This window comes from Anabrus simplex, chromosome 7 (genome assembly GCF_040414725.1).
Source record: "Anabrus simplex isolate iqAnaSimp1 chromosome 7, ASM4041472v1, whole genome shotgun sequence".
Classification (NCBI taxonomy): domain Eukaryota; kingdom Metazoa; phylum Arthropoda; class Insecta; order Orthoptera; family Tettigoniidae; genus Anabrus; species Anabrus simplex.
Window position 1 is genome coordinate 337,242,302 of NC_090271.1, and position 12,969 is coordinate 337,255,270.

The 12,969-nt window shown below is 39.2% G+C and overlaps 1 protein-coding gene across 2 annotated transcripts in view; it reads left to right on the plus strand.

Annotated features, from left to right (window-relative positions):
- mTTF (mitochondrial transcription termination factor) overlaps positions 1–12,456 on the plus strand; it is a 41,932-nt gene extending 29,476 nt beyond the window's left edge. For both annotated transcript variants that reach the window (XM_067151805.2, XM_067151806.2), the window contains 2 exons: positions 1,151–1,304; positions 9,645–12,456. In XM_067151805.2, the coding sequence (XP_067007906.2) occupies positions 1,151–1,304; positions 9,645–10,032 (542 nt within the window). In that variant the 3' untranslated portion in view covers positions 10,033–12,456. The remainder of the gene's footprint in view (positions 1–1,150; positions 1,305–9,644) is intronic.
- Positions 12,457–12,969: the final 513 nt, after the last annotated feature.

The window sequence follows — 12,969 nt, forward strand, 5'->3', positions numbered from 1 at the left end:
GTCTGTTGTCCATATTAGGGGTGGCCTAAATACTACTCAGCAGTAGGTATAAAATCCTCACAACGTCAGCCTGGGGCGACGTGCCGGTCAGTTCACTCTTTGTCGCAACCAGTGGATCATAACAAGCTCATTTGTATCGCTAAATTTGGGCGTCCGTCGGAAGCAACGCAGTCATCCTCGCCGGATCCCCATGCTAAATGGACGAGGGCTACTGGTTCAACGGCGCAATCAGTTAAAGACACTACCAGTAACTCGGTGTAAAGAAGCATCATTACATATTGCTACTAGTACCAGTTATACAGGACACTGTAGTAAGCTAATGGTATTGAATAGGTGGACCTTTCTCTACTCTTTGATAGTGATCATTTGTCAATACGGACCATAATGAAATTCATAACTTATGTTTGATCACATCAAAGCATTTGTGGCCAAGCTCAAACTTTGGAAGGCACAACTCTCAAACAAAAAGCTGTTTTGTCTACTGATAACTACGCTACATTGTGTTGCAAAGTGACTTCCGAGAGAGAATAGCAGTAATAAACAATGCCATCCACGGTCATAGGCCGATGACCTTAGATGTTAGGCCCCTTTAATCAACAAGCATTATCAAAGCTGTTGAGATGCCAGGCTCAGTACGAAGTCCCACAGCAACTCGTCTTTGGGAGAAAACTTATTCAGTATAACCTTGCTTACGTTTTACAAATACTACATTTCTGAGGACACATTCCCTAATCTTCACTGGAATGCTTTGAAGATGTGTTCTTTCATAGGAAGCACATACTGACATGAGCAGTTCGTCTCCAGAAGGAAGCACATGAAGTCCAAGACATCTCGAGAATACTCCAACCTTGATGCCTAAACCAGTAAGCTGATAAAAAGCACAGTCAGGTCCTATTGACATTGTATTTCCTCATTGTGAACCCAAGTTGTACATGCTATTTTTAAAGCCAAATTTCTTTACTTTAAAGGATTTTATGTTAAGTATCAAATGTATCCTTGTAAATCTGGAAAGCATCTTAAATTCAAGATACCTCAGTGTAACTTAGTGACTCACAGGCGTCGTTTGAATGATATTTTAAACATTGTTCGAGGCCACAAGCCTAGATAATCCTAATGCAGCATGTTATATATATATATATATGAATTACAGATGCTGGAGTGGCTCCCCAACATATCCTGAAAGATACGTGGGTTTTCCGCTATAACATCTTCACGATTGAAAGTAGATTAAACCAAGCTAAGGAGGCAGGAATAAAGAAAATCAAGCCATGGGTTGTAAGGTGTCCCCAAGCCACTTTGGACAGGTATGTATTACAGTTCATCTCGCCTGTGGGCAGTGCACTTGTAATGTTCCAGGGAAGTGTGAATGCAGTGGCCTTGTAAGGAGATTAACATGTACATAAGAAACAAATAGTTATGTATTTCAGTCGTCATTAACTTGGATATTAGAGGAGAGATTTTCTAAACGATTTCAGTCAGATTTAATCAATGTCGGAGTAATGAAAAGGAACAAACAAGTGTTAAATCAAGTCTTTATTTTAAATTTAATTTAAGTGTAAGGCTGTCAGTACATTCAGTGTATAAAAATTATAATTTTAAGCTTAAGTTTCTAATGTCATCAACTGCCTGGATGTTAACAAGAGAAGGCCTTTTTTTGTCCCCTATGTAGACATGCAGGCCACACTCTTGAGTGATGTAGTGGATAGTTTGTCTAGTACATACCTGCAAACTTTACGAAAATTAGGAGATTATGATATGAAAATCAGGAGAAATCAGGAGATACAATTGGTCAAAACTGCTTATTCTACATGTCTTGCACAATACAGGAGTACTATGGTATATATAACACTTTCTCAAAATCCGACTGTTACTATACGAGGCTACAAAACTAAAAATTATATACTTCTGTTCCCTTACAGGAAGTATGTGAGTGAGATGATCGGTCTCTGATGAGCCTGATATAGATGTTGATTCCCATAAGGAACCTGAAATATTTGTCCCGAATGAGTATAATACCAATATAAATGATCCGTTATTGGGCATTATAAATTTTCCAGCTAACTCATTCCTGGTTGACCAAGCTTGATAGCTGTAGTCGCTTAAGTGCGGCCAGTATCCAGTAATCGGGAGATAGTGGGTTCGACCCCACTGTCGGCAGCCCTGAAGATGGTTTTTCGTGGTTTCCCATTTTCACACCAGGCAAATGCTGGGGCTATACCTTAATTAAGGCCACAGCCACTTCCTTCCAATTCGTAGGCCTTTCCTATCCCATCGTTGCCATAAAACCTATCTATGTCGGTGCGACATAAAGCAAATAGCATTCCTGGTTGCCAGCATTTCACCCCAGTGTGCTAAGTTGGGCTCATCAGTTGGTAAATAGCACATCCACCAAGATGCATGGCTTGTGCATACCATGGAGGCCCTCTGTAGGCTACTTGAAGCCACCGGCAGTGCCAATGCACTATGAGAGACAGTCTCGTATTAATAAACATCGCTATTTAATTTGAAAGCAGGCAGTGAGTGGAGGACTTCCGGTCACTGGCGTACAATGCTGAAATGGAGGAATTTGAAAACAAATGTTTCACGTTCACCTAAAGTGGTTAAGTGTAAGAAAGAGAGTACATCCCTAACTTTGCCGGAATAAATAAAACATATTATTATTATTATTATTATTATTATTATTATTATTATTATTATTATTAAAATTAAGCTAAAATAGGGAGAAATAAAAGAATAATCAGGAGGCAGAAAAAAGCTGTCGAAAATCTGGAGTCTCCTGCCTAAATTGGGAAAGTTGGCAGGTATACTAGCAGCTCCACATTCGTTCTGTGGATGAGGAACATTTTTCCAATTACTTAGAACATCCCGACAAACTCCATACTTTGTCCATAAGCGGTTAAGACCAAATTTTTTGAGGTAGATCAAATCCAGGGACTTGTTCCATGATGCAAGGCATATCACAAACCTATAATTTGTGCAACAGTTTATCATTGTATTGAATAGGTGCAACATTTCTCTTTTTAGCATTGTGATTCTCAGTTCAGTACGGATCAATTATGAAGTTTTTAACTTTAAATACTTGGTGTCTGTCGAGGAAAAATATTATTGATTTCTTCATTCATTGAATTGGATAGATGCCGACAGAGGTGGCCATTTTGAGATAGTTTTTCATTCTCACACGGATATAATGTCGGGTATTTTACTTACAAGAATGTAGTAGGTGATCCAAATATTTACTTCTGATCACTCGTGCACTAATGTAACAATTACGAACCTCTATTATATAGCAAAACTTGAGCAAACATCATCAGTCACTGCCTTCTCGATCCTTTTAAAATTCGTGTAGTAGTTTCTGGAGTTGTTTTTCTGGAAGTCTTGCTCTATTTCCTTCAGACGGGTTTGGTCTTGTTTTCGTTTTTCTGCTCTAATAATTTTGTATGTTTCCTTCTTTACTTCAAGGAATTCTTCCCATTTGATTTCAGATTTATGAGAGTTCCATATTTGCCATGTTCTAATTCTTAGTTTATTATTAATATTATTACGTATTCGCTGGGGCCATGTTAAGTATTGTTACATTTGGTAGCGGCTTTTACATCGCACCGACACAGATAGGTCTTATGGCGACGATGGGATAGGAAAGGCCTAGGAATTGGAAGGAAGCGGCCATAACCATAATTAAGGTACAGCCCCAGCATTTGCCTTGTGTGAAAATGGGAATCCACGGAAAACCATCTTCAGGGTTACCGACAGTAGGATTCGAACCCACTACCTCTCGGATGCAAGCTCACAGGCAACTCGCCCGGTTTGTTACATTTGGCAGTGAAGTTTGCTTTCTTTTGAGCTCAGAATTCCCTCATTCTTTCTGAGTGGGCCTGCTTAGGTTCTTCTGTCCAAGGGACACTGTTTCTTCTTTTCGGTTGTTTGTCTCGGTTTAGCCTGTTCGTTATCTTTTTTCGAAAACGATCTCTGTTAAAGGCGTCTTCTGATTTTTTCTGTAGCACTTGGTCTTTTTTGTGTTTCTAAACCAAGGCATCGCGGTTTTAAGTTCTGAATCAAATAGGTGAAAGATATCTTTGGTCAAGCTGCTCCCGTCCATTTGTTTGAGGTGACTGTAAACTCATGCACGTCTTTTGCGGATCGTGTCTGTAATATTCTCTATGTTATAGACTTCAATCAATCAATCAATCAATCAATCAATCACTACTGATCTATATTTAGGGCAGTCGCCCAGGTGGCAGATTCCCTATCTGTTGTTTTCCTAGCCTTTTCTTAAATGATTGCAAAAAAATGGAAATTTATTGAACATCTCCCTTGGTAAGTTATTCCAATCCCTAACTCCCCTTCCTATAAACGAATATTTGCCCCAATTTGTCCTCTTGAATTCCAACTTTATCTTCATATTGTGATCTTCCCTACCTTTAAAGACACCATCCAAACTTATTCATCTACTGATGTCCTCCCATGCCATCTCTCCACTGACAGCTCGGAACATACCACTTACAGAGAGTTACAATAATTGAAAAATCTTCCACCTGTTTGATACTTTGCATTTGCTTTTTAGCAAATTATTAATTATAAACCGTACATGTTTCGTTCTCACTTGAGAACATCTTCAGCTGTTGTTAAGCTTAGGTGAATCGCTAAGTTTCTGAATACATTATGTTCAGGTACATTGTTCCTCTTAAAGACTAATTTGAATATTAAATTAAAATGATGTTAAAACAATGTGGGGGTTAATGGGTTGATGAAATGAGACAGGATGAATACATAGTTAGCCTGCTTAAAAACTATATCTATTCATTACAATAGCTGTTAAAAATTTCAACTCTGTTACACTAAAAATATCTATTTGTCTTCCAGTTAAAAGGTTTTTTGAAAAATGAATGGCTTCTTGACACTGTTCTTATTACTGCTGGATGCTAATTTCATTCATTCCTTCCTTCCTTCCAGGTAGGCTGTTATTTATTTTGAGCTTGCTTAATGTGCCCTAAATTGAGTCTAATGCGGAACTTTGAAGCTGACTGCCGGTCACTTTTTGAGAAGGGAGCTTCGTCTCAATTTCTTACTGTTGTTAGACTCCAATTCTACCGTGACCCTGGAGGGGGAACGTTTGAAGCTGCTTTATGTCTAGTATAATAACTTTTAACAACTATTCTAATGAATAGATATAGTTTTTAAGCAGGCTAACTATGTATTCATCCTGTCTCATTTCATCAACCCATTAACCCTCACATTGTTTTAACATCATTTTAATTTAATTTTATATTCAAATTAGTCTTTAAGAGGAACAATGTACCTGAACATAATGTATTCAGAAACTTAGCGATTCACCTAAGCTTAACAACAGCTAAAGATGTTCTCAAGTGAGAACGAAACATGTACTGTTTATAATTAATAATTTGCTAAAAGGCAAATAAAAAGTAACAAAAAGGTGGAGGATTTTTCAAGTATTGTAACTCTCTGTGATTATAATTTGATACGGGAAATGAAGCTGATTACTTGCAAACATACCACTTAGTTGAGCAGCTCATCTCCCAAGTCTTCCCAGCCCAAACTTTGCAACATTTTTATAACGCTACTCTCTTGTCGGAAATCACCCAGAACAAATCGAGTTGCTTTTCTCTGGATTTTTTCCATTTCCTGAATCAAGTAATCCTGGTAAGGGTCCCATACACTGGAACCATACTCTTGTTGGGGTCTCACCAGAGACAAATATGCTCTCTCCTTTACATCCTTACTACAACCCCTAAATACTCTCATAACCATGTGCAGAGATCTGTACCCTTTATTTACAATCATATTTATGTGATTACCCCAATCAAGATCTTTCCTTATATTAATACCTAAGTATTTACAATGATCTCCAAAGGGAACTTTCACCCCATCAACGCAGTAATTAAAACTGAGAGGACTTTTCCTATTTGTGATACTCACAACCTGACTTGTATCCCCGTTTATCATCATACCATTGCTTACTGTCCATCTCACAACATTATCGAGGTCATTTTGCAGTTGCTCACAATCTTGTAACTTATTTATTACTCTGTACAAAATAACATCATCTGTGAAAAGCCTTATCTCCGATTCAACTTCTTTACAGATATCATTGATATATATAAGAAAACATAAAGGTCCAATAATAGTGCCTTGAGGAATTTCCCTATTAATTTTTACAGGGAGAGATAAAGCTTCACCTACTCTAATTCTATGAGTTCTATTTTTCTAGAAACAAAGCCAACCATTCAGTCACTCTTTTGTCTAGTTCAATTGCACTCATTTTTGCCAGTAGTCTCCCATGATCTACCATATCAAGTGCCTTAGCCAGGTCAATCGTTGAATCATTTTTGGTGGCTGCCATTCTTGTAGTTAGATCCCACAATTCCCCTAATTATTCTGCATTCCCTTTTCTCCAGATCTTTGAGGAATCCTTTGTTGGCATTTAGGGGTAGGGTTTCAGTTGCATACATAACTACTGGCTTCAGATTCAGCATGGTGGCACTCCATTGGTGTTCCAGAACTACACATGGGTACATACATACATACATACATACATACATACATACATACATACATACATACATACATACATACATACATACATACATATCCCACGTCGTTCCATCTTAAGCGATGGGTCGGCAAACGAGGCTTCTCCACCAGTTGCGGTCCCTGAACTTCTCTCCTTCTTCAGTGCTTTCCAAAGTATGTCCTCTCTGTTGAATGTCAATCTTCACCATGTCCTTGTACCTGAGTCTTGGTCGCCCTCTTGGTCTTTTGTCTTCAAGTTTTAGATCGTACATTTTTTTTGGTAATCTGTTATCACCCATGGATAATTGAGGGTTAATTGTATCTTTCCTCTCCAACTCTGGTTCTCTCGTGATCCTGATGGTTAGGGTTGTGAAGCAGACATTTCCAAACCCTTCAACGCCCTTCCCTTCCTTTTGTTGATACCTTTAATCTTTGAAGGGTTGGGTCTCATATGATTAGTGTTAAAGGAGATGATTATTTTGTTTTATTTTCCCTAAAATTCGTATGGCATATAGAGGGTACAGAAAAACTATACACACACGCTGTATACACTTAAAAAGCAGATAGAACAACAATTAGACAAAGGATCAGTGGATGGTGATATAACTTATAGTTTAATGTCGAGAGAATTTAGCCAGTTCACCACCTCTTCACTTGCCGCATGAAGTTTGTGGTATCCTCCCTGGAAGCTCCGAAGTGGGCACTTCATCACAACATGGTGGACTGTCTGGGCCGCGTCACTGCAGTCGCAATGAGGGCTGGAAATTTTTCCCCACTTGTGGAGCCAGAAGTTGCATTTTCCAAGACCGGTCCGCGGTCTGTTCAACAAAGCCCAAATTCTTCCTGGCAAGTTGATCCCTGCAAGTTTCCCACAGGGGTCAGATATCAACCCTAGCTGGTCAGGGTTTGAAACAGCCCACTCTTCCCTCCAGGCATTATTCATGTTGTACTGTGATTCAACCAGTCTCTTTCCTAGTTGCCGTTATAGATGTCGAGATTTTAATCTTCCATGCTTCTGAGGGTTGCAGTCCTGATGAATTGGCAAGAGTGTATTTGCAGCACATTTTAACAATTCCTTCTTCAGAGCAGTGAGCCTTCGAAGGTGAGGAGAATGGATGTTAGTTAATACTGGCAGCCATTTAAGTGGTGTGGATTTGAGTGTGCCAGACACTGTCCTCATGGTATCATTCAGCTGTGTGTGCACTGTTGATCCATACAGGGCTGCAATATTCTGCAACGGGGTATACTAGGGCAAGAGCTGTTGTTCGGAGGACATTAGCATTTGCTCCCCAATTAGTGCCACTGAGTTTGTGAAGGATGTTGTTACGTGTTTTAACCTTTGCTGTTGTTTTGCAGAGGTGTTCTTTATACGTCAAAGAGCGATCCAGCACAATACCCAAGTATTTTCGATGAGCACAATATTTTAGCTGTTGGCCTCTGAATTGAACTTGTGGAATGTAATGGGCTCTCCTGCCTCAAATCTGAATTAATCTAATCAAGTGTGCATTTCTTTTCAACACCAATATTTGAAATTAACAAATACAGTATATGTCAAGTCATTCATGTACAGAGAGAGAGAGACAGGGACCTCTCCTCCAAGACACTAATACACTCCTTCAATTACTACTACTAAATTTGCTCTCGTCACAGAACAGACCATCACGCCCCCACCCACCCATGCCAATACCAGACCACCTGCCCAATCAAGCATCATTCCCACCAAGCCAAGCAAGACAATATGAAAATTCTCACTTCCTCTAAATATACTACCACAGAAGCACCGGAACCTTGGGCATAGCCGAGGCGGGACACAACAACGATAACCAGCACAATGCTGCAAATTTCCACAATGTTGTTTTTCTAAATTAATAATGGTGTCACAACAAGACACACAAGAATATATTTATAAATATTTTGGCTATGGTCAATGTCTGGATGAGTCACCATTCAAGCATGTCCTACCACTTGGCGCTGGAGCATAAATTTATTAATGTAATTAACACCCAGCCTTGGCATCACACACAACGTGCACTAAATAATACAGATCAAACAAAATTATTATTATCAACTCATATAAACATATTCTGCCTGCTGTCATTTCTTGATGGATACAGTACTTTTGCATCCATCTCTTGGCACAGGCCAGAGTAAAGTGTAGCTTCCACCCAAGTCCCAGTCAACGTCCATGGCTGTGACAATATGGAAGCTGCTGGGGTATGGGTAGTGCTGAGTAATGACATTCAGAGCACGACTAGTGCATCTGAGTGTTATGAAAGGTGCTGCTCCTAGGGTCAGTCGTGCTGCAATAGTACTTTCTGACCCAGTGAGGAAAGCAATGGCAAACTACCTCACTCCTCATCTTGCCTAGTATGCCTCATTTTGGTGCTGCCATTAGTTTTTGGGGTTTCCTTATAACCGCATAACCTTTCGTGGTGCTATTTGAGGATCCAACCAGCCTCTGGGCTGATGACCTAACAGACACAGACATAAACTTATTATTCTTATTTTCCGGACAGACCAGGTGAGGAGTGCAACAATGCACACGCACCAGTACTGGTACCTAATTAAGGTCACCCAAGGGTGCCCTCTCTGTAATATTTGGCATGAAAGGAAAATATAACGGGATGAACACAATGGGAAGAAGGAGCAATTGAAGAGGAGACAAGAACAAACATGAAAACACACAAGGACATATTTGTATACTGCTGTCTTCAAATAGAAAGGCTGTCTTCTCCCCAGTTCCAGTTCTTCTGGATCTCTTTCTTCGCAGCACTTGCTTCCCAGCTTCATCAGAAGAGTGGGCATCAACACTCCTTGAGGGGCCAACTTGATAGATCTTCAGTCTTGATACAGGAAGTGTAGGGTAAGACTGACACACTGACCTGCCATTATGTTCGTCCTTATTCCTTTCTATAAATGACTTGATTCGACACTTGTTCATTCCTCTCCAATACTCATACTATCCCATTGGAATCTTTTTCTCCTTTTGTACTCTGTGTGCAGTGTTTGAAGACATGGAGACTGTCCTTGTCTTTTTGTGCTTTCTTCTTATCGTTAAGTTTGGAACCCTGTATCTTCGATTTTGCATTTGTAATCTTTCTTATTTTGCATTGCAGAACGGTCGAGAAACATGTAAGCAGTCGAGAACTCCTGGGTTCTCATCCCTCTGTCGTTAGCTACCTCTGCCACCGTTTGGAATGTAGTGCGGAGATGTTGGAGTTTCTGTCTTGCAAAGCTCCCCAGATGCTAAAAGTGAATGTGCCTAAGTTGAAAGAAGTATTGGACTTTCTATATCAAGAAGGCTTCACTCCCCAACAGGTGTGCCAAGTACCACGTGTTCTTAATCACAGTTTAAGAACGCTCCAAACTCGTCTGAAGCAACTCAGAAGTCTTGACTACAATCCAAACAGTCTTATTGTATTGTGTCAGACAAAACGGCAATATAGAATATTTGTTGAAAAGCTTATCTCAGTCAGACAGAAATGTGCCCAGTCTACTTCATAGAAATGTTTGAATCATTTATGACGTGCTGAAAAAATATATGCAGTGAAACCTCGTTAGTACGTTTCTGCAGGGGACGGTGAAAAAAATCGTGTTAAGCGGGAAAATGTACTATCGAATACCTGATTAAAAACTATCCAGCAGGGAGATGCTATCACTTTACACATTAGTACATTTTACATTGTGTGTGTAGTGTTTCAGGAGATAAAGGAGAGCACAAAAGTGTGAAACGTCGAGAGAACAGATATCAATAATTCTCTACTGGAGCCTCTTACAGTAACAAGAACTAAAAGATGTGAAAAACATGGAAAAACAGATACAACATTCTTTTGCCCTTCGGCTCTTAGAAATAGCTACAGTACCTACATATTACAGCAGATCACTTTCTTCCTAAAACACTTGTATAATGAATTGTCAGAAACCTAAGGCTTCAACTAACCAATGGGTAATTAAACACTGTTTTCTGGTCATTTTGTTCCAGCAAGAATTTTTCGCAAGGTTATATTCTCCATTCGCGATTAAGCACCTTCGGCCGCCATCTTGAACACGAAACATCGGCAATACTCGGCATTGGTTCGGACAGACTCGCCGGTGAATAAATGTGTCAACTAGCAGTTTGTTTTTTTGTATGAATGGTACACCGCTTTACCTTCAATTTATTGTGTTGAGTGGTAAAAAGAAGTGAAGTGATTATTTGTTGCGTGACAGCCTACTTACAGACTAATAGGATAATGGTAAGAAGTTCAGTAGCGCGGTATATACGGTATCTGTCTTGTGATGGCCTAGTTATGGATAAGAAAAGGGTCGTGAAACCACTCACTAATGAGGAAAAAATTTAAATGCTTCAAGAAGTAGATAGGAATCCACATCTTAAGCGCGTAGAATTTGCATGAACGTTAAAATTAGCAGCTTCTACTTTGAACATTATTGTGGGCAACCGAGACAAAATTGAAAATGTGTATAAGCAAACTAGAAACGGAACAAAAAAATGAGTGTGCAAAGGAAAGTTTACAAAATTGGAAAGAATGATTTTGAATAAATGAATTTCTGACTTCTGATTGGAATGCGAAATAGGCTACAAGCACAATCAAGCGCACTGTGTTATTCAACAATCTCACTGACAACAAAGATCTTTCCATAGAACATAAAACAAAAATAAACCACTTTTCCCTTTGAGAAAATCAGATGATCATAAATATGTCTCTCGGTCATGACCATCCATTACACTTCCGTTACACATTTTGTGGCGTAACTTCTGTGATGCATAATTTCAAATGACTCCCAGCCATGAGCCAGGTACGTCAACAGGACAGCTTTGAAAAAGAAAAATCCTTGTGAATACTGAATTCAGCGCTCCTAGCCACAGTGGAATCTATTACTGTGCTTTAACTTAGCACTGTCCTGTCTGCCTTTGCTGCCAATAAGTGATGCAAAACTCAACTTTACCTAAGCTAACAGCTTCCCCCTGGAAGAATTGAAGGTCATTTTCTCTTTTCGTGCAACTTTCTCCAACCAACCCGTGGTGAGGGCTCTTATCTCTGCTGGAAATCACATAAGGGATGACAAAGAACATTCTCAGGTCTGGGGAATATATGATCGTACTAAGTGTTAAAGGCGAAAAATCGTGACCTGTTAAGTAAGGTATTTTTTAAACAGATTTAACACGATGGGTGTCGGGACTTCAAATTTACGACATGCTAAGCGGGAAAACGTGTTAATGAGGAACATACTAACGAGGTTTCACTGTATATTAAATCATTGAGAACCTTTCTAAATAATTAAAACTATTTTGATATTCCCTGTTAGTCAGTTAGAGAGACCTTATGGGATGAGCATCCCTCAAAGTAGACAGTCCAACTGAAGCTCAGTTTCATTTAACTGATACAAGAAAGAGAGTGCCTGTGAGAAAAACAGAGAAAGGCGTTTGCTCAAAGAAGAGGTAGAGTCCTAAAGGATATCAGACTTGATCTCGGAACATGTCAAATATATAAGACTGAAGAATTCAAGTTGTTCAATAATATTATATCCCATATATATATATGGGTGATGACTTTGCGCAATTGCAATATTATGCAAAATCTTTATAAAGGCTTGTACTTTCGTATTTACGTTTTTCAAAACCTGTAAACCTCTTTTTAACGTGTTTTGAATATGAGATAAAATGCTACATAAATACAAAGTCAACAATTTTAAACTTGTTTGAAATGTTTATTTTTATTTCTATGTGAAAAATGAACATTAAACCAAGAAGTTGGAATATCATGTAGAATTCTGCAGTATGTCTGGAGTCCCCCCTCAACAGTGTAGATGCTGAAATATCATTTACAGTAGAGTCTCATTAATCCGAACTAATTGGGACAGGAGTCTGTTCGGATTACGAAATTTTCGGATTAATCAGAAAATATTTTCTAATAATAATGTTATTGTTTTTACATCCCGCTAACTACTTTTACGGTTTCCGGAGACGCCTAGTGCCGGGAATTTGCTCCCGCAGGAGTTATTTACAGTACGTGCCATTAAATCTACCAACACGAGGCCGATGTATTTGAGCACCTTCAAATACTACCGGACTGAGCCAGGATCGAACCTGCCGTGTTGGGGTCGGAAGGCCAGCGCCTCAACCGTCTGAGGAAAATAGTTTCTACAATACCATACAGTACATACTCTAATTTGAAATGTCCATTCTTTAGCAGTTACATGAATAACATGGAAGAAATTGTGGCCAAGTCTCGCATTCATCGAGAGTTCAACTTACTATGGAGTATTGAAAGGTGGATCCTTCCCTATAATATTGTACATCTTCTTAGTCCAGCGGAAGCGTCTTCAAATGTTTATCTCCTTGAAACCATTCAACTACTTCCTGGGTGTGAGGAAGCCAATGAAAATGAGATTAGTGAGTGGACGGAAGCTGACAGACCAAGAAATTGTAGCTATGGTGGA